Source organism: Neomonachus schauinslandi, chromosome 10 (genome assembly GCF_002201575.2).
Source record: "Neomonachus schauinslandi chromosome 10, ASM220157v2, whole genome shotgun sequence".
NCBI lineage: Eukaryota > Metazoa > Chordata > Mammalia > Carnivora > Phocidae > Neomonachus > Neomonachus schauinslandi.
In genome coordinates, this window is record NC_058412.1 from 84,000,804 (window position 1) to 84,022,426 (window position 21,623).

At 46.8% G+C, this 21,623-nt stretch overlaps 1 protein-coding gene across 7 annotated transcripts in view; it reads right to left on the reverse strand.

Annotated features, from left to right (window-relative positions):
• The window catches only part of UXS1 (UDP-glucuronate decarboxylase 1), a 98,681-nt gene that overhangs the window by 25,213 nt on the left and 51,845 nt on the right, over window positions 1-21,623 (reverse strand). For 6 of the 7 annotated variants that reach the window (XM_044918696.1, XM_044918698.1, XM_021680318.2 and 3 more), the window contains exons 7-9: window positions 8,940-9,044; window positions 5,949-6,008; window positions 3,137-3,258 (exon numbers count right to left, since the gene is read on the reverse strand). In XM_044918696.1, coding sequence (XP_044774631.1) covers window positions 3,137-3,258; window positions 5,949-6,008; window positions 8,940-9,044 — 287 coding nt within the window. The remainder of the gene's footprint in view (window positions 1-3,136; window positions 3,259-5,948; window positions 6,009-8,939; window positions 9,045-21,623) is intronic. The other variant, XM_021680319.2, reaches the window with a different exon arrangement.

Consider the following 21,623-nt stretch of genomic DNA (forward strand, 5'->3'; position numbering starts at 1 on the left):
GGGGTCAACCCTGACCCCCCAAGACCAGGCCATACCCAGAGGGTCAGCCCTGATCCCCCAAGACCAGGCCATACCCAGAGGGGCCAGCCCTGACCCCTCAAGACCAAGTCACACTCAGAGGACCAACCCTGACCCCAAGACCAGGCCACACCCAGAGGACCAACCCTGACCCCCCAAGACCCCGCCCCACCCCGAGGGGCCACCCCCGCCCCCCCCCCCCCCCGACCCCCGCCACAATACCAGGCCACACCCAGAGAGGGCCAACCCCACCCTTTCTGGTAGCTAATAATAAAATCCTGAGTAAAAAGATTTGTTTTAATGTCTTAAATGTTTACCTTTTCACAATCTTCACATGGTGGTTTATTTTCCTTGGTTTTGTCCTTATTTTTGTGTCTAGATGGGATTACGGATAACAACTTTTCTTCCTTCCTGCTCGTCTGTGTTTTCTTACTTTCTGTTCCTGGCCATGCATCCTGCCAGAGCAGGAACACAAACACCTCTCCACCACAGGAAATGCACCCATGTTTCTTCCTCCTCAGCAAGGATCCAAACTAAGGAGGGAGACAGAACCCCAAGGGGGCCCGGTCTTGGACCCATGGCTCTCCCTGCAAGGGAGCAGAGTATTTGTGAGATGAATACCAGGGGAGGGACGGTGGTGTGAAGCCCATGCTGGGCCCTCCTCACAGGCCTCTCAGAACTCGGGCACCGTCCTTGGCCACGCTCCCCCCACATCAAGAGGCATAAGCTCCACTCGTCTGCCGGGCGGCCACCAGAACCGGACATGACCCTGCCCTCCAGGGGCGCGGTCCCTCCCTGACCTCAGGCCATCCAGAAGGAGCAGGAGCAGTGCTATGGAGCAAGGGGCTTGCATCACATCTGCTCCTAAGCCCCAGCTCACCACAGGGGCAGGTGGTATTCCCAGACAAGTGACTGTAACACTCCCCCAGGCAGACAGGAGTCCTTGAGCAGGTGTGCTAAGCAATGTGATGAGCCTAGACGAATCTACAGACTACTGGGTGCAATTAGCCTAGACCCCAGGCTTCTCAAAAAGCACAGAGCCCTTCTTCCACAAGGCCTTCCCAAACCTAGTGCCGTGACAGGAAGCGATCCATACACTGTTCCCACATGTAGAGCCCTCAGCGTCCCAGGGAGAAGCACACTATGAACTTGACCACCAGTGTGACTCCTCCATCGCCGCAACGATCGTCTGTTGGGGCCTCCTGTGTGTGCAGCACAAGCCAGACATCCCACAGCAGAGGCAGCTTTCCCGTGAGTGACTGTCCCTCACAAGGAAGGCCCCTGCTATGCAGGGACACCCTCCTGTCAGGGCTCTTATCAGGGACACTTAGGCACAGATCAACTGTACACACAAGGGGCTGCTAATGGGAACATGACTTCGCAGTTTTCAGAGCAATGCTACCCATGCCATTAACCTCCCAAGACCTCTGTGGACAGAAATGTAAATGCTGACAGATCCAGATTTTTCTAGATGCTATATTCCTGAGCTCACGAGCCGGATGACGTGTACAGATGCAGTGCTAGTTTGTGTTTGAAAAGAGCACCCTGGCTAGTGCCTGGGTGTGTATCACCGTTCGGGGCATACAGTCAGTGCTCAACGAATGCTGGCTATAGTATTACTAAATACTACAATTATCATGAGGTCATACCTTGAGGAAGTAGGTATTACCTAGAGACTCACTAGACTCATTTAATAAAAACCAAGAGTTCAATTAAAATGTCCTATTTGCCCACCAGCTTTAACCTATATAAAAACTCACTAAGAAATACCACAAGACTGAAAGCACAAGCCAACAGTTGAGAAACACGACAGTCTTCAAACTTATTATGCAATAAAATGCAACACGTGCCCCTCAAGCACTCAGGTTAGTCTTCTCAAGTACCAACATATCCAGAGGTTGTTCTCTGTATCTGGTAGACCGCCCTAAATTGTGGAGTCAAGTATTCTGGACTTGACTTGAAGTCCTATAAAGATAGGTCCTTTCCAGAACTCATTTACATTTCTTAAAATGAATGGATAATATGAGTCAATTGCTCAAAGTAGCTTAGAAAGCAATCAGTGTTTCCTCTGAGAAAGAAGACAGAATAAATAAATACCTCCATCAGCACAGTATTCTATGGGTCTTTAATGTTGGTATTTTATTAAAGACATGAGGAAAAAAGCTCCTGACAACTCTCTTCTGTGAAAAAAAGATGCTCAGGGACACTCAGTGGCAGGCATGTTGACACGCCTCTTCCGTCATGCAAAACATGACCATCTGAGCTCACCGGCAGGCAGGATCCTCGGCCTCAGAATGCTGCTCTCAGGGACAGACATCCAAGTCTCTTAAGTCCTCGGAGCATAGGCCACATCAGATGACTCCAGTCTGCAATGATTTGCCCCCATGCCCTCCCTCCTCTACCAGAGGGCACATCCGTGAGGATGTCAGAAAGCTGGTCCAAGCTCAGAGACAGTGACCGCAGCCTAGCTGGGCCCTCGCCTAGAGTCACAGTGCTGTGACAGATGGGTCACAGGTTCAAGGCACACAGAGGCAGAGCCAGGGTGGGAACCCAGACCCTCCACCTCTCAGTCTCACGGGCTCCTTCTGCTACAGTATGCAGGTGAGCAGATCCGCAACATGACGTCATCCATGGGAGAAGCCCCCAGTGTGGCAATGAATAATTAAGAAATCAGGAAATAGTAAATAACTATAAATAACAATTCCTAAAAAGTTTCAAATTAAAACAATCAAATTCATTTTTATACCTATTAAGTAACTCAAAGTAAAAATAATAATAATAATAATAAAGTTCACTGATTTGGAGGCTTCAGGAAAACAGAAGCACTTACTAACTGCTGGTGAGCAATCAGGCAATAGAGAAATGTACTGTTAATAGCCATGCAACAGCATTCCACACTGGAGCATTTATCTCCAGGAAATCGTTTTTAAAAAAGGACATACACAGGAAAAGCTGTTGATAATACTATTAATTTATAGTAGTGGGAAACTAAGCTTCTTCAGTAGCCACTGTCGGGCAAACTTAATCACGGCATTGCACTCCTGTATGGCACTCTGCATTTGATGGAACGGGTGTTCTGCGCATCTACACCCCAAGCCCCCAGAACGCGGCTCCATACCTGCTTCATGTAGGCATAGCACATGGTCTCGGCAACGCGCTTCCCTTCATCGTAGCAGGCTCGGGGTCCTATTGGATTCACATGGCCCCAGTATTCCTCACTCTGAGGGTGGACTTCAGGATCTAGGAGTGTGGGAAAGTGAGACTGTGTGTTCATCAAGTTCATATGCATTCTGAATGATGAATATTTATGATGCACAAGACTGCTCTAGAAAGACCAAGGTAAACATTTACAAATGGGGAGATACCTATCAATGTGGCACAGTCCATTCTCCCCAGTTCCAGAGGGATGCACTCTTCTTACCTCCCGTATTAAGTAAAGACAGTGTTTTACAGGGAAAAAAATAACTTATAAGACCAAGGTCACTCAATTGCCAAGTCTCCCCTCTCCCCCGTAAATTGTTCTTAACATTTAATTATACAAACTATAATTAAATGTAATCTATGTGAAGGAATATATGGTTCCACTTTATAAAATAATCATAGTAAAGCATGTACTTACTGAAATAATTTTAAGAGCATCTCTGTGGAACACGTGGACTTTCCCATGTGCCAACAACATGAGAACAAACTTGAGGAGCTCACTGAGAACCTCAGTGAGACGATCAGTACCCTGGTCTGTGTAGGCAGAAGGACAGAGTGTCCTAAGGCAAATGACTGCTTGACCCTTTAGCACACATTTTATATTCCCAATTCCTGCTTTTCTCGTGGGTAAATCAATCACATTTTAAGATGTGCCAAGGGGACAGACTATTTAAAGAAACCTAGTAACAAATGCTTTTGTAACACAAGTATATTTTTGAAATGTGAATTAAAACCTTATGTATATGGTACATAACAGCCATAGTATAAAATGTATAAATCTTTGCCAAGAAATCTGAACAATGTACAGGAGCTCTGTGTTATAAATTCATTTCTTGCTTATCTTAAAGCCAAAATCTGACTTCAGCTCATGGGGACAATGGGACCCACGCAGCTCAGAGACATGAATACACAGGTGCCGAAGCCAGCCGGCCCCCTTCAGGAGGCTGGCACTCCCCTGCAGTGTGATGGAATCAAGGCACAGACTCAGACCTCTCTAGCCACTGCTGTGGTTTAAAATTCTCTTAAAAGGGGGGCATAGTTTTACTGCAGGATGAGAGAAAAGGTCTATGGCGAATATTCCCTGAGAGAAGAAAACCAGTGACTTAATTTCACACAGATGTGACAATCGAGAGACCTTTTTTGGGGATTTTTGACAAGAGCTGGGCCACCTAGATTCCAGAGAGACCGTCATAAATTGAGCAAATGGCAAGAAAGAGAAGATCGGGCATACCCCTGACTCTGCTCCTTGATGGGCACCCCTGGGCTGAGGTGTCCAGATGCCCAAGGTTCAAGACACGGCTTTATAAAGTCCCCACACCTTGTCGTTAAAAAAGATCTAGAGTCAAAATTGATTTCCAATTAGTCTTCCCTTCTCGGTATGTTGTGAGGTTAACCCACCAATCACCCCTCCACGAAGCATCCGTTTACTGCAGTGATCAAACACCGGAGCCAGCCAGTTACACCCTGATGTCATTTAAGAACCCTAAGGAACATGAGGTGTCATCAAATATGCAGATAATAAATGAGGCAACGGAGGAAGAAGGCTGGACAGGGAAAACATGTCATTGTGCCCTCTTGGACCAATAAGAGGAGTACCTTTATATTTGAGACATTTAAAAAGCTTTAGCCCTTTGAACTGTATCAACACCACTCCTCTTGTCACACAGAAAGCAAAGGGGAATCATCCAATGCCCTATAAAGGGAAACGTACTGATCCCTTGGTAAGTCTTGCTACGGAAAGGACAGGAAGGAGAAATGCAAGTCCACTCAATGCCCGTTCCAAAAGCAACTGGCCAAACAGGTTGGCGGTGGACGCTTTTAACTGCCAAGATTTCAAAGTGGATTGTGCTCCACCTTTTCACAGGGATTACAGAGAACAGAACTGCATTTAGAATTTGTTTCTATTTTTTTTTCCACTTGGTTCCCTTATTTAAAAAAAAAAAACACACACACCTCTTCCTATTTTGCCCCATGACTTTCTCATTTCTTCGTCCAAAACAGTAATGTGCAGTAGACAAATTACACCATGTCAGAGTCCAGATTCTGCTGCTTCAACTGAGCAGTTCTCCACAAACCTGCACAAGCCTGCACTGGTTGGTTTGGGGCCGAACAGAAATCAATGTGAACTGAACCACAGCCCTCACCCCACTCCGAATGCTGACTGCCTTAACAAGCCTCGACGGGGGTGAAATGCTGCAGGTTGGCAAAACAGGCTCAGGAGTTTTCTGGCACTACCTACTTAAGATTCTTCCAGAAATCATTATACAACAGGAGAGGCAATCAGCACCTATCTCTTTGCCAAGCGAGCAAAGGCCAAGCTCTGCGATCTCGGTGGGTCAGGCTCACTGCACCCACTGCTCACACCGAAGAATAACATGGACCAGCTAAAAAAAGTGGCAAAAGAAATCCCTGACCAATGATCTCCGGGGTCCTTTCATAGCAGAATGGAAAAAATACTTCCATGGGTTTGTCCGAGGTGGGGCTTACTGGCCAGGTGACAGGACACGGTCCTCCAAGAGCGTTCTTCAGCAGGAGGAAAGGGGTTCGGCCCACTGAGAGCAGACATGGATGGCTGAGCCGGGAAGGCTCTCTGCTGCCTCGCACACAAACAGGGAGAGCAAGGTGGGGCCCTCTTACAGTGGAATCCTGGACTCATTTTTGCTTCCTTCTTCACCTAAGACAGTCCCATGGGCCCAGAGCCAGTGTCCTGTGGGCGCCCCGCCACTCACCTCCATACACCTCCGAGGTGGAGGCCAGCAGCAGACGAGCACCGACTCGTTTGGCAAGTCCTACAGAAAGCAAAGATAGGATCAGAGAAGCTGTCAGCTTCAGGGGAACGAGGAGATGACATGTGTATGCCCATTTTTGTAGCCAATTTATGTAAATTTTTAGTATGAATCGTCTCTGATCATTTGTGCACGGTGAACCATCCACTCACACTGCCATCTACACTGGAACAAAAATAAAAACAAAACCAGAAAGAAAAACACAAATGAACCCTCGGAAGCACAGTATTCAGTCCGATACTGATAAGTGGAGGCAGGGGCAAATGGAGAGTCTGTTAGTTTGGGAAGGTGGATTCAGGGTTACCGCTGGTAGGCAGAGGCAAGGCCGTTTGCACCCTCACTTCCACTATCCCCCCCACAAGCCGGTCCACCTGCCACTTCCTCAACACGCCACCTGGCGTTCCGAGTGTGCCTGAGCCAGTCTCCCCGGCAGGGCCCCTCCACCCTGTCCTCCTGCCTCCTTGAGGCTCAGTTTCAACAGCCCCTTCTCCAAAGAAAGTCACCACATTCCTGTGTCCAGCTCTGAACCGTGTCCTGCATAACCCCCTGCAGGTAGAACAGGCTAGAACATCGTGTTCTATGGTGGTCATATAAGTAGGCAAAGTCCTCCAGACACAAACTCCCACCGTTAAGCAGTTCCTCAGAGGCTCACAGCAGCCCTGAGCCAGAGAAACCCACTGCCCTTCGCTTAACCCAGGGTCTCCCGAATGTACTCCCTCACGGAGCCTTTGTGCACAGACATCACCAGACCGAGGGGCCAGCTGAGCCGTGCACCGAGGTGCCCGTGAAGTGCATGTACACACCACCTGCAGACGCTTCTAGGGGCGGCCAGCGACCTAGAAAGGCCCCAGTGTGCGGGGCCTGGGGGAGGGGGGTGTGGGAGCACCGGAGGAGGGAAGCAGGGAGCTGTGAAGAGGGAAGATGAACAACAAGAACAAGAGAATCAGGCTCCGAACAGCAAGGATGTGGAGATCATCTGTGCAAATGCCACAGTGCAGTGGAACAAAAAATGTTAGAGGGACAGAGCAGAATATGGAACTTCAGGGCTTTATAACTTATACCACAGTGATAGTAGTTTCAAAAGGAAGGATCCCGAGCTGGTTTGTTTTTTTGTAATAAACTTTTAAGACAACTGTAGATTTACATGCAGTCGTACAAAGTAATACAGAAGAACCCTGTGTACCGTTTACCAAGTTCCTCCCGACAGTAAAACCCTGCAAACTAGAGTACGACATCACAAGCAGGACAGTGACACGGATACACTCAGGACACAGAGCATCTGCATCATCACAAAGACCCCTCGGTGGGGGAGCCAGGGGAGCCCATGTGCGCCGCTCGAGTGCCCAGGTGTTTATGCAGAGACTGGACAAAGAAGTCTCATCCTGAAGAAGCCGAGCACAGGCCCAGAGAAGGGGGGAGCCACAGACAGGGAAGGGCCCCACCAGGAAGGGGCCGTGTGGGGTTTGCTGCATCTTGTCTCAAGTGCAGAATGATTAATGACAGCACCTCTCTCCGTTCAGAATACGAAGTCCCGCTTAGGGTCTCTGTTGCCTAGCAACTCTCCCTCCACTTTGGGTTTTGTCCTTGTCATTCCTGAAAGGAGTTTACCCTTCCTTCCAGACTTCAGGTCCAATCTCAGCCATGGCTCAAGGGTCCCTTCCACCTGGAACTCTAACAGCTTTCACTGGAACGATCCCTTCCTCCTCGATGTCACTGGTGCCTGGTCCATATATCACCTCCTCCAGGGAACGCCAAGGCCAAGCTCCCTGCCAGAAGAGCCTGAGGATGAGCCTAATCTGAGGGCAGGACAGTGCCTTGGGCACAGTGACTGCACCATGAATGCTATCTTCTGAAACAGCCTGGGCTTCGTGGCTTTTCCCCAGTTGTATCTAGCTCGATACGAAGGAGGCAGCCGGGGAAGCAGAGACAGCGTGGGCAGGGGCAGGAGCTGATGGCGGCAAGAACAGGCAGCAAGCAGCTCTACCAACATCTCACCTCGGAGCAAAGTGGGGACTCTGTTTCATCTGGTGGCCAGGGCATGGGTTGCAACAAAGAGGAGAACAAATGCCCTTTCTAGACTAGGAGAATGAATCATTTCACTTCATACGGAGCTTGACCCCCCAGAATGTTTAGTCTGAGAGATCCGAAAACTTCCGGCTGCCCTTTCAATCCCTTGTCTCCAAGCTTCCCCAAATTAAAATTTAGTGCTATATTTACCAAAATCCATTCATAGAAGCTGTTTTAAATGTTCCCATAATTAAATCCATTTTTCACTTGACATTTTAAAAAGTGGTTCCTTTTTTCTACTTTGCAACTAATCAAACCCCTAGTTTTTGAAACCCGTGTCAAACTTCAGATGTCTCTAATTTAAGCATTAATATGTACATGTTACCCACAGCTATAAATCTGAGGCATGTTGTTTGTGAACGTGCACGGGTGGCCACCTTTACCGGTGTTCATGCTGTCACCTTTCACCTTCAAAGTGAATACCACAGTTCAGTCTAGACTCAGGTACTCAGCTTGGACAACCCCATCAGGTCGGCTGGTCTTCTGCTCCTCCCAGGAGCGCTCCTGACAGGCCGGTGTGTGCAGTCCACACAAACCCAACCCTGGATCAGAGTCGCCAGTGCCTCTTCCAGCCCAGAGGCACACACACACCATGTCACAGGGGAAAGGGAAGAAGGATGCATGGTCACAGTGACGGGTGGTCACTCCCAGGGGATTTAACTGAGGCAATGCAGACCCGTTACTACGACTGTGTCCCCTGTGAAAACTGATGGCTCATAAACGCACTCTGAAAGAGCATGGACAGGGGATGAAGGAGGAGGGGTCTAAAGACCAAGATCAAACTCTAACAGAATGTTAATGACCTATGCCTGGAATTGTCTAGAACATTCCTAGCAACAGCTGCGAAATAAGGAAAGGACAACTTACCCAGCATGTTTAGTGTCCCAATTGTGTTGGTCTTCAGGGTCTTGATGGGGTTATACATATAGTTTGGAGGGGAGGCTGGAGAGGCCAGGTGGTATATCTGGTCAACTAAAGGAGACAAAAATGGAAGTATGTAATTTCCAAGGAAAACACTAAAAACATTCTGAACTCCTAAGAATCAGGCTGTATGATAAAGGCAGTTCTATATCTTTCACTGAAGTTCCAGTTGTTACTCCTTTATTCTTCATAAAAACAAATTTGCTTTTGCATTTAGAAGAACTTTAAACAAAAACAGCAAGTCTAACTATCTGGGCCTGTTCTCCTCTAATCAGAGGCAATCTGATTACCGAGTTGACTGTTTCTGAGATCTGTCCCAGATACAGCATGCAAATCAGAAGGAAGACCGATTTTTCAGACACTGAATGAAGCATGACTATCTAAAGCAAGCAAGGTTTTTAATTTGTAAAACCAATCTGACATAAAAGCATTAAAATATGCTTTACTTGCTTTGTTTTCACATATTTTGTGTACAAAAACCAGACCCTGAGATGACAGTTGGAGGGTCGCTTTTGTTTGTTTTCGTTGACTGATTATTTATTGAGGATCTGCTCAGTGGCTCATGAGCAAAACGACACACTGGAAACCAAGGTTAGTAACAAGATTTCAGTCATCAAATGCCTATCTCAGGGAGGACACAGGCGGAGATACAAAGACCAACTGCCAGCTCTGGAGTATGCTGGTCTGATGAAGGAGACTGAGCGAGGGATCTGGCCTCTAGGTGGACCTGGCTGTGCAGAGAGACGGGCTAGGAGTTCATTCACGCTCGGGCTACTTGGGAATGAGGGTGCTGTGCACCGGGGATAGGAAAGGACAAGAATTTCTGCTGAGGCTCTGAAAGATCTAAGTGACAAGTTCGATATGGCGACAGCGTATGAGACTTTAAATACCAGGGTAGAGTCTGAACTTGCGCCGATAATGAAGACCGTGGAGTTCTGAGCAGGAGACATTTTGAGGACACAGATTTTGACACCGAACACTAAGCAGCTGATAATGCATTATAATTATTACCATAATTTTGAGGGTAAAGTACCATTATTTCTGTTCTACACAAGAGATTAAGAAGCTTGCTGGTGAAGCAGCTGAATAATGACAATGCCAGGATTTGAACCCAGTTCAATATAAATCCAAACCCAGAGCTTTTTGAGCATTATATGGTACTGTTGTCAGTTCAGCTAGAGTCAGGAGAGTGGTTTTTAAATCTTTTTTTTTTTTTTTAAGATTTTATTTATTTATTTGACAGAGAGAGACACGGCGAGAGAGGGAACACAAGCAGGGGGAGTGGGAGAGGGAGAAGCAGGTATCCTGCTGAGCAGGTAGCCCGATGTGGGGCTCGATCCCAGGACCCTGGGATCAAGACCTGAGCCGAAGGCAGATGCTTAACTGACTGAGCCACCCAGGCGCCCCAGGAGAGTGGTTTTTAAAGCCGTGAATGGCAAAACGACTGGGTTCTGCACAACTCCCCTCGTGCACAGGCGTCCGCTGTGACATCACCATCCCCAACCCTTGCTCTCCAGGGTCAGGGAGCACCAGCCACACAGCAGAGAGGCCCCAGGGAAGCAACGTCTCCCTGTGAAATAGCAGTGATGAAGAAGCACGTATCCCAAGGCCATCCCTGCAGACAACCAAGTCTGTCCAGTGCCATCCCACTTCACCTCCGGGTGAGAGAAAATATCATCACCATCATGGGGGATCCAAGACGCTGCTGCCAAAGTGAACCCTCCCTGTACACAGCTTCAGCCCCCAAGCAAGAAGGCCTGCGGGGACCTCCCGGGCCTCCCACCCTCTCCCCAACCAGCGACCATTGCTCTCTTTTAGGTATCGGCACATTAAGGGCTGGGTTTCAGAAACGACAGGCAAAACAGGCCAATGGGGAAAAACTGTCCTCATGGTGAATTCTCCAATATAACTTTCTCAGAAAACATCCCTTCCCACCCAAAAATGCCCAACCTCCCCACCCACATCCACTCACTACTCATTTCCCACTGAAAATCTCCTGTCATGCCCAGGATGGCATGGGAATCACCGCAGTGCCTTCTGGGGGCCGGGGTGACTTCTGAACACACTCTTCCACCCAGGGGTGAGAGCCGGGTGACAGGTTCTTATCTTCAGAAGAGGGACAGAAGTGGTGACTCCACACAAGTGCATGATATTCTAGGCTGTGAGCTTGGTCTCTACCTTAATTCACCCTAATTATCTCAGTCTTTCAAACCCAACACAACTGGGAGGCTCAGTTCACATGAGCCACTAAGACTAGGAGAAGGGGGAAGCCAGATGGTTCTATGCAGATAGTATCTTTGGGAAGGGGTTCTAGGAACTGCACAGGCTCATGGAACACCTGGTAATGGTTTTTCCTATACAGTGACCATACCTCAAGGGAGGCAAGAACAACCTGTAAAAGACTGTAGCTCTCATCTTCTGGATATTTATTTATGAGACTTTATTGGCTAAGACTATTCAGGCCAACTCCTGAAGTGATTGTTTTAAAAAGTCTTCTTATTTTAAAAATACTTCTGCAACACCATCTCTATCAAAACTTCAACAGTGATTTTTTTAGAAACAGAAGAAAAAAAAAATCATCCTGAAATCCGTACATAATTTCAAGGGACCCTGACTAGCCAAAACAATTTTGAAAAAGAACAAAGTGGGAAGACTTACATTTTCTATTTCAAAACAATACAAAGCTACAGTAATCAAAGCAGTGTGTTACTGGCATAAAGACAGACACACAGACCAGTGGAAAAGGATATGGAGTCTAGAAATAAATCCTGTGTACATGGTTCAGTGATCTTCAACAAGGATACCAAGCCACTCAGTGAAGAAACAACAGTCTCTTTAACAAACGGTGCTGGGAAAACTGACTATCTACACGCAAAAGAATGAAGTTGCATCCTTATCTTACACTACATACAAAAATTAACTTAGAACAAACAAAAAAAACAAAACGTAACACCTAAAACAATAAAACTCTAAGAAGAAAATAGGGAAAAAGCTGCAGGACATTAAATTTGGCAAAGATTTCTTGGATGTGACATCAAAAGCAAAGGCAACAAAAGCAAAAATAGAAAAATGGAACCACGTCAAATTTAATTACTTTTCTGACAGTATCAAAGGACCCAATCAACAGTAAGAAGGCAAACTACACAACGGGAGAAAATATTTACAAGTCATATATATGAAAAGGTGTTAATATCTAGAATATATAAGGAGCTCCTATAAATCAACAACAGAATCCAGTAACTCAAAAAATGGCAAGGCACTTGAATGAATAATTCTCCAAAGATGACATACAAATAGCCAACAAGCACATGGAAAGAAGTTCAACATCACTAATCATCAGAGAAAGGCAAATCAAAACTACAATGAGGTATCACATCACACCCATTAGGATGGCTACTATTAAGGAAAAAAAAAAACGGAAACCGAAAATAGCAGGTGCTATAGAGGATGTGGAGAAAGTGGAACTTTGGCGCACTTTGGTGGTGATACAAAATGGTGCAGTCACTATGGAAAACAGCGTGATGATTCCTCAAAGTATACAAACAGAATTAACGTAAGAGCAGGAATCCCACTTTTGGGTATATACTCCCAAGAACTGAAAGCGGGGTCTCAAAGAGATACTGGCACACCCATGTTCATAGGAGCACTGTCCACAACAGCCACCTAGTGGAAGCAACCCAAGCGTCCAGGGACAGATGAACAGATAAACAAAATACAGTGCGTGCACACACACACACACACACACACGGAGAAATGTTATCCAACCTTAAAATGAAAAAAAAAATTCTGTCACATACTACAACAGGGAGGTACTTTGAGGACATTACCCTAAGTGAAATAATCCAGTCACAGAAAGACAAATCCTGTAGGACTCCACTTATATGAGGTACCTAGGGTCATCAAACTCAGAGATAGAAGGTAGATCAATGGTTCCGGGGCCTGGGGGAGGAGCGTTATTGTTCAATGGGTACAGAGTTCCAGTTTTGCAGGTGAAAAAGTTCTGGGGATCTGTTCTAACACAGTATGTTTACCACTACTGCCTAGTACCCTTGAAAATGGTCAGGATGGCAAAAAAAACAAAGTAAGATACTCACGAGCAGTAAAAGCAGATGAAAAGAGTATTAGTGGAAAAAGGGTGTAACTTTTACTAAGGCTGAAGTCAAAATGAATGCTTTGGGTTTATATATTTGTTCTCCTCCCTTTCTCTACCCTGGGAATATAAGAGCTAAAATCAGGCTCCTGAGCCACTGCCACTCACTCAAGATTCCCAATCAATCCTTGCTATACAGCAGTTACCCAGTGAAGCTTTTGAATGAGGGATACCTGGACCCCTGGCATCCAGATGCAGACACTCCAGGTGGATATATTCATGTACATATATATACACACACACTCATATACATACACAGATGTACATATACACCACACAAACACACTTTTAAAGCCACAACTGAAAACTACTGATTTAAAAAGCACCCACGCTTTTGAAAGACTAATCTTTCTTCAAGAGAACTAAGAAAACCCAAAACCTTTTGAAATTATTTAGTCTTAACACGCAAATTCATTAAGAGGAACATCCTGTGAATGCTTTCTGACCACCCCCCCCCAAGTTATTCTGAGTTGATAAACAGCTACAAATAAAAAGCAAACAAAAAGTTTATTATGTGAAGTATAAGTTAACAAGCCAGGTCTCACAGAATGCCATCCTTCTTAGGCTGTTTTACCCTTTGCAGCCTACAGACAGGACCGGTAAGAGCACGGGTCCGTCCCTGCTCACCTGTTTCAGAGCTCAAGGACTGCAGGTGTGTGCAGCAGACCACCAACTCCACACGTACGTGCTGCACCTCCTCCCTGGAACACACCTCATCGCACCCCAGTGCCACTCTAGAGCAGGAGGGGGCCAGACCCACCAAGGAATAAATCTGGCCAGGCCTTCGGGGCTGAGCGCCACCCAGGAGAGCACACGCCAGTGTGCCTGGCCCCTGGAGCTGGCGCCCTTCAGATACCCGCTCACGAAGGTGCCGCCACCACGTGCTTCCCAAAGACCATTTAAATCAAGGGTATGGGTCGTGGTCTCACAGAATAAATCATTTAGCACTGTTTTTACTCTTGAGGTGACAACATCTACAGCGAAGAAAGTCTTTCAGTGCATCAGAGACTAGAGAAAAGGCGGCCCTGAGAGCTCGTCCCTCGTAAGTCTGACATCAAGCAAAAGACGAGAACATTGCCAACCCGCTCCCTGTCTCCTTCACGTATGCAGGAGCCCACGCTTTCTCCCTCAAGGCTCAAGTCATATGTCAGTTTGTGTGGGGAGCCCTCTTGCACGCCCTGGTCAGGGACAATCACCCTCCCCGCCCGCTGCCCATGCCACTGGTTAATTACTGCATTCTGCCCTGTCCAGAGCTTCCCGCACGTCCTCTTCACCAGATGAAAAGTCCCTGAGAACAAGCGATCCTTCTTCTTCCTCAGGCTCTCCACACAGCTTTGCTCTCGGCAGGAGGGTGCCCCCACCTTGTTACCTATGCGCACACACAAATGCAGATTCCCAGGCAGATCTAATGCATCAGAAGGGCTAGATGGGCCTGGGGATCTGTGATGGAAAACCAATTCCCCACCATGACTGGGGCCAGTTTGGGAACTGTGCTCACTAAAAGCGAGCTGAGTGAAGAGATGAGCCATAGACTGGGGCGTCTTCATCTAAAAAGCTATTCCATCTGATTTGTTGGTGTTTTCATGTCTGGGTTCAGCTTGACTGCAGCTTCCTGGTCATCCCACCTGGAAAGGCTAAGGTGTGCCCTAAAAACTATGTCCACTGATGCATGGTGTTTAAGAAGAACCTGAAGTCTTACGAAATCAGTATTTCCAACAGCTCTTCTTTCCCATGAGAATGTGTTCTGCTGGGAGTGTTAGTGACAGTGACTCCGGTTTCCATACTAAAAAGGCTATTGAGTAATTATTTGGGTAAGGAATTGTGAAGAGGAGAGCAGGGGGGTAATTTTAGAACGAGCGTAAATAATCAGAATGAGAAGTGCTACAAAAATACTGAATAATACTAACAGAGCAGCAAAGTTAACCCTTACAGCCCAGGGGGGAAGGAAGCCCTCAAATGATGTAAATTGCATCATAAAACACGTACACCAAAAATGAGCATTACATTCAAAATCTAAGCTGAAGGGACGGAGAGGAAGAAAACAGGAGAAAAGAAAGGCAGGGCCATTCATTCGCGGGAGCTGCACCTCTCAATGTGACCACCAGGTGACCCTCCTGTGATCCCGAAACATTTACAAGGGCCATGCGCTGTAATCATGGCCAGAAAAATAGCCTAAGCAAGGAGCCCTAAAAGAGCTCAAATTAATGATCAAGGAAGGGAAACAGTAAAGCAAACTAGTGTTTTCCTTTTTCGCAGAATTTCCTTAAATAGGTCCAAAACAGCCTTCCTGCTAGAACACAGGGAGTTATTTTTATGCTGGGAAAAGGATGGGCAAGGGGTGGGGTAGAACTGAGGTGTGCTCAGCCCCACCACGAATTCAATTCTTAAAACAACAACCCTGCAGCTACACTAGCCACAAACCAACTTCCCATAGGTCTTCACTGTGCCTGCAAAACACACAGATGATACATAAATATAAAAGGAAAACGGTGTCAAAATTGAACAACTCAAGATCACCCAAAATTATTGTTCAGACTCCATCAAAAAAATCAAGTGTAGGGGCACCTGGAAGGCTCAGTCCATTAGGCGTCTGCCTTTGGCTCAGGTCATGACCCCGAGGTTCTGGGATTGAGTCCTGCATCGGGCTCCTTGATCAGCAGGGAGCCTGCTTCTCCCTCTGCCTCCGCCCCTCCCCCTGCTTGTGCCCACCCCCATAAATAACATCTTTAAAAAATTAAAATTAAAATAAAAAAAAAATCAAGTGTAATCTCCTACCAAAGGGGAAATCCACATAAAAGCCAACTGAATGTTTACATCTCCCCGATTTTTTTTTTTTATTTTAAATATAAGTTCCTACGTCCAACTGCTTCCCTGTGCCAGAGCCACACCTTACTAAACTAGTAAGATACCCATCAAGGAGTTGCACCCTGAAGCTTTGAAAAAACTATAAAATAAAACAAAAGGTTGGTTCTTGCTGTGAATCTGTGTGATTATTTAGCATATAGTGAAATCCCAGCATAAAGATACTCCTGTTTATCCATGTTCTTTCCCCTCGGTCCAGACCAGAGCCCTGGCATAAATACTGCACAAGATGTCCCTCTCTGCTACATGGAATGTGTGGTCTTAACCCTTGCCCCCCAACACCGGTATTATTGATGGAAAACAGGATTTAAGGAGATATAGGACTTTTCAGTGTAAAGGCCAAACTTCTCTTGGCACAAAGAACTAAAAGAGTAAAAAGAGTGGGATTTTTTGCCTTGATTTCATATCAAATAATATTGACTTAATGCAAAGGGAAGACTGTACATGCCAGAGGTCTGGCTCAGCCCCAGGATCAAAATTCTGGTCAGCGCTGCCGCCTGTCAATTTCCTGCCACAGCTGGCAGCCGCCCTCATCCCCCTCGGAACCCCCCCCAAGTGCTCAGGGGTCACCATGATAAAACTGTGGCGAGAAAGCACCTATAGGCCAGAGCCTCACTGCAGGAGTTCCCCACGGCTCCAAGTTCAACAGAGTGGGGGATCTTGGATCTGCTGCCTCTGCATTTTATGTTTACATTTGCAACAAAAACTGAATGGGATAAAAAAAATTCTAAATTACAATCCAACAAAAATCTTGGAATCAGAATAGCACTCCTCAAATACCTACATCAACACGGACCCAGTGCTCTTGGCAAACAGTTTCCATCCCCCATTCATGGTCAACTCCAGGCCATCTGGGTGTGACAGTTCGGCCTCTCCTGTATTCCCTGGCTTGGCGCCCGCCCCTCCTCACCTTGCACAGGATCCCTGCACCTGGGAAACAGGGGGGTCACAGGACTCCACGCGCTGGTTCCCTCACCTGCACACATGAATAATAACTGCCTACCTCACCCATACGCTGAAAGAATTAAATCTGTTAATTATACACAGTGATTAGAACAGTGCCTGGAACACAGTGGGTATTCATGAGGTGTTTACGATTGTCATTTTCTGCTTTCATTGTCCTGGACCTCTTACTCACGGGTACCGCATGTTCCGGGAGCGGGCTCCCCATGATGCAATGAGTGTCTCATCTTTTTCTGTCCTCTACAGAAATGTTGGTTTCAAGATTCCTGCTTCTGCAGATGGTGGACAAGTAAACTGGGACAGCTTTTGGGAGGGGCCCAGGCTGTATACACCGGGAGCCTGGACATGAGTCTAAGGAAATGGCGGGCGGCTTCTCAAGGAGGGGTCATCATTGCCCATACTTACAAACTCCCCAGATGGCCCACAGCACCAATAATAAAACTGTATTATATTCATAGGGAAAGTGCTAGTAAAATAACCTCCTGAACACAAATCTTAGCCTAGCCTACGTTACATGTACTCAGAACACTTACATTAGCCCATAGTTGTGCAAAATCCTCCAACACAAAGCCTATTTTGTGATAAAGTGCTGACTGTCTCAAGCACCTTACTTAGTACTGTACTGAAAGTGAAAGCGGAAGGGTAGTCTGGGTATGGAATGCTTGTACATTTATTGGTTGCTGACCCTTGTGATCGCTGGCTGACTGGGAGCCGCGGCCACTGCCCAGCATCACAAAAGGACAGGACTGCACGTCCCTAGCCCAGAAAAAGATCCAGATTAAAAATTCGAAGTATGGGGTACCTGGGTGGCCCACTCGGTTAAGCATCCGCCTTCGGCTCAGGTCATGATCCCGGAGTCCCGTGTCCGGCTCCCTGCTCAGCGGGGAGTCTGCTTCTCCCTCTCCCTCCGCTCCTCCCCCTCTCAAATAAATAAAATCTTTAAAAAAAATTCAAAGTTGGTTTCCACTGAATGTGTACTATTATCACACCACTGTAAAGTCAGAAAATCCTTTAAGCTGACCATTGTAAGTCAGGGATTGGCTAGACCTCCATCCTCCTCCAGTAGAGTCAGCTCTGTTCTGAAAAAGCCTCCAGGGTCAGTGCTCCTATCCTATGCATCCCTAATCCTTGCTTCTGCGATCACACGGCTCTTTCTCTAGACATGTTCCCTTCTCAGGGAGCCTGCCTGGGGCCAACACCCGCCCACCAGCGCTCCAGGCTGGAACGAGGGGCTGCCCAACGCTGAGCCTCCTCTCCACCATCTCTGTGGCCTGGCATCTCCCTCACAAAACCCGAACACACCCCGTAACCCCCCAACCCTGGCTCGTCTGAAACTTCTCTGCGCCCTTAATATATGGGTTGGAAGAATTAACTTGACTCCTTCCTGAGATTCACCGTCTGAAACTTCAATGTCTCCTTTGGTAAAAATCCAGAGTTCTCTTGAAGCAATATACAGCCAGACTCAGTTACTTCAGGGAGTATTACAATTCCCTCCAAAGCAGCGATATTCCTTCTCTACAGAGTAGCCCAGACAACGCAGAGGCCTCTAACAGAACCCCTATGACACCAGCACTGCTGGCCTTCATCAGTTTTACAATTCATGACCACGTGACACCCCCCCCCCCCCGCACTCCACGGTACCGCACTCTCAGCCCCGACCCGGGGGGGTGGCAATCACTTTCCCCCTTCCCAATGCCGCCACCACATTCTGAGTGCAGACAACAGTTAATTTCCCACAACAGTGAATCGCTAATGCCTCTGCTTCTGAAACAATGGTTACACTCTGAAAATAACAAGAGGAGGAAATCTGTGCTGAAGGAAAATTAATGAAGCTCTGCTAGGACACTGCCAAATCAAGTGACACCACTGTTACGCCGTTACAACCCAAACAACTTGCCAGCCCCGGAAAAACTAAAACAAATTCCGCAAAATGCTTTTCAGAGCTGAAGAACATTCCTGGTATGGTGTCAATACCACATCAAGTGGAGTTTCTTTTACTCAGAAGAAGGTACTCAAAAGGAGAGTTATGTATTGAACGCTGGGTGTGCATACTTCGTAATACACTCTCCCGCACACAGGAGAATAATTCTATCACATCAACAGGACACACTAACTGTTCATTGCTGCTAAAAGACCGCTGTACACATTACACCAAATGGTAATCCCACTTAGTATGAGCACAGGCTGTAACATTCGATCAGAGGAAAAACTAAAGTGGAAGTAAATTATGGCAGGCACTGTAAGCACAGGCGAGGACAGGTCACTCAAGGGTGCCCTAAATCATGTCATCCTTTGTGTGACAATGCAACACTGAGGGGAGGGGGCAAATCAAACTGAGTTCATCTGGTTAAACTCATGCTGTGTCTGGCTTGCAGGGGGAGGATTACTACCTCTGAGACGCACAAGTGTACCCACAAGCAGGATCCAATGACGGATGCTCTTCTCCCTGGATGGGGCTCAGAATCAGGTGGGCACTGTGGGGGCAGAAGGATTGAGGAGATGGGGAGGTTGGGGAGCAGGTGGGGGACTATCACGGGCATGTATAAGAATCTTACGCTACGGTTGGAGAAAGTGAAAAAAAAAACAGGCTTTAGACTGTGGGGGTGGAGAAATGTCTTCTGCTCTCCCTCACGGGTGCCACTCCCACTGCAGCAAATGGCAGAAGTGTGAACCCTTTCTTGTGGGAGTCCATTCGGTGCATTTATGAGTGTCCTCCACATGGAGTCTACAGTCAGAACTGGGAGAAATGGTCTCCAGTAGTTCTGGTGTCAAAGCTCAGAGGCAAAGCAGATAATTTACTTACCAACATACCGTTTTTACTAAGTTTTGGTAGTACTGAAATTATGTGATCTATAGTTTCATTTCACAAATGTTTACTGCCATGTGCAAAAAAAGGGGAAAGAGGAATAATAATAGCAGCTACTATTTGGAGAGCACTTGAGAGGCGCCAGCCCCTGTGCCAAGCCCTGCAGTTTTGTACTGATGCCCTAACAAACTTAGAGGCTAAAAAAAAAAATGCCCACTTATAATCTACCGGGTCTGCAGGTCAGAAGGCAGGCACGGTGTGGCTCAGCTGGTTCTCTCTCTGCCCTCACAGGCTGAAATCAGGTATCAGCAGGGCTGCGTTCCTGCCATCAGTGGGTGAGTCAAGCTGCTGGCAAAGTTCAGTCGCATGAGGCTGCAGCACTGAGGTCCCCATCTCCCTGCTGGCTGTGGGCTGGGAGCTCCCAGAGGCTGGCCGCAGGCTCTGGTTCAAGGCCGCCTTCTGAGCCAGCAGCCGTGGGTCAAGTCCCCCTGACCTCCCCAGTGCCTGTCTCTCGGAAGCATCCCTTCTACTAGATCTCTCCAACTAGCTCCTCCACCTACTGCTGCCGCTGCTTTTCAAACTCGCGTGATTATGTGGGCCCACCCACATAACCCCAGGGAATCTCGGTGTCTTACTGATACCAGCTGATTCATGACTGCAGCATGCAGACTCTCACACTTTGCAGTTCTGCCTGTGAGCGCCCGCCCTATCACGCGCATTACCTCAATTAACCCTCACAGCAAACCCACGATCAGGTCCAGGGGGAACGTGAGCCTATTTATCTATTACCTGGATCATCTAGTTCACTTCACAAACTACAGCCTAACCCCAAAATAAATCCCTGATAGATTAAATAATTACATGTTTTAAAAAAACAACAGCAAAAAAGTCACACAAACAAAAAACACCATGGCTGAATATTTCTCTATTCTTGGACACTTAGAACATAAAAGAAACAGAACAACAAAGGGGGAAAATAAACAGATGAGACTGTAATTATAAAATTTCAATGGAATTAAAAGGCAAAAGCCAGATTCAGGGGGACGGGCAAATGTTAAATATATACCAAATGATTAATATCCCTATTATGAAGAACTCCTACGAAAAGCAAATTTTTTAAAAAGGGTAAAAGAACTATTTAGATTTTTTTGTGCGAATTTTAGTATGTTAGAAAACATCTAGCTTTTTTAGTCAAAGAACCATGTGTTTTCTATCGAATTAGCAAACTATTTTGTTAGTAGTTTTTGAAGATAATGCTCAGTGCTACTTCTGTGGTCGTGAAACAGACAACACCGAACAAGGAGGACACAGCAGCATTTGGCAAAATTCGCATTTGAACTCTTTATTATGGAAATAAAATTCAGAGGAAGATAGTTATAATAAAACACTGGAGAACATTTAAGGATAGGAGTAAATAAAGCACGGTATACCCATATGATAAATCCTGCTCAGCAACTATACCGGCTTTCCAAGACGCTTTGTATTGACATGGGAAAATGTCCATGACTGGATAACGTGCAAAAGCAGAACACTACCCTATCCATGCAGGAGGAGGGCAGGTGATAATCGAGCTTTGGAGCCTGAAACCTGAGGCTGAGTTCTGGCCTGACTGCTTAACAGCCCGATGGCTTGGGGCAGACCACAACCGAGTTCCAGTTTTCCATAAATATTCAAGGGGGGATGATACCATTTACCTCTCAGGGCTCTGGTCAGATTTAAATGAGAATGAACGTGAAGTCTGGTGATCCTAAGAGGCCTGCTAAGCAAGCACCTGGTAGAGGTTCTCATCGGCACACCTCAGACAAACCCTCCCTCCTAGTCTCCTGTGGCTGTTGTAGTTGAGGTGCCA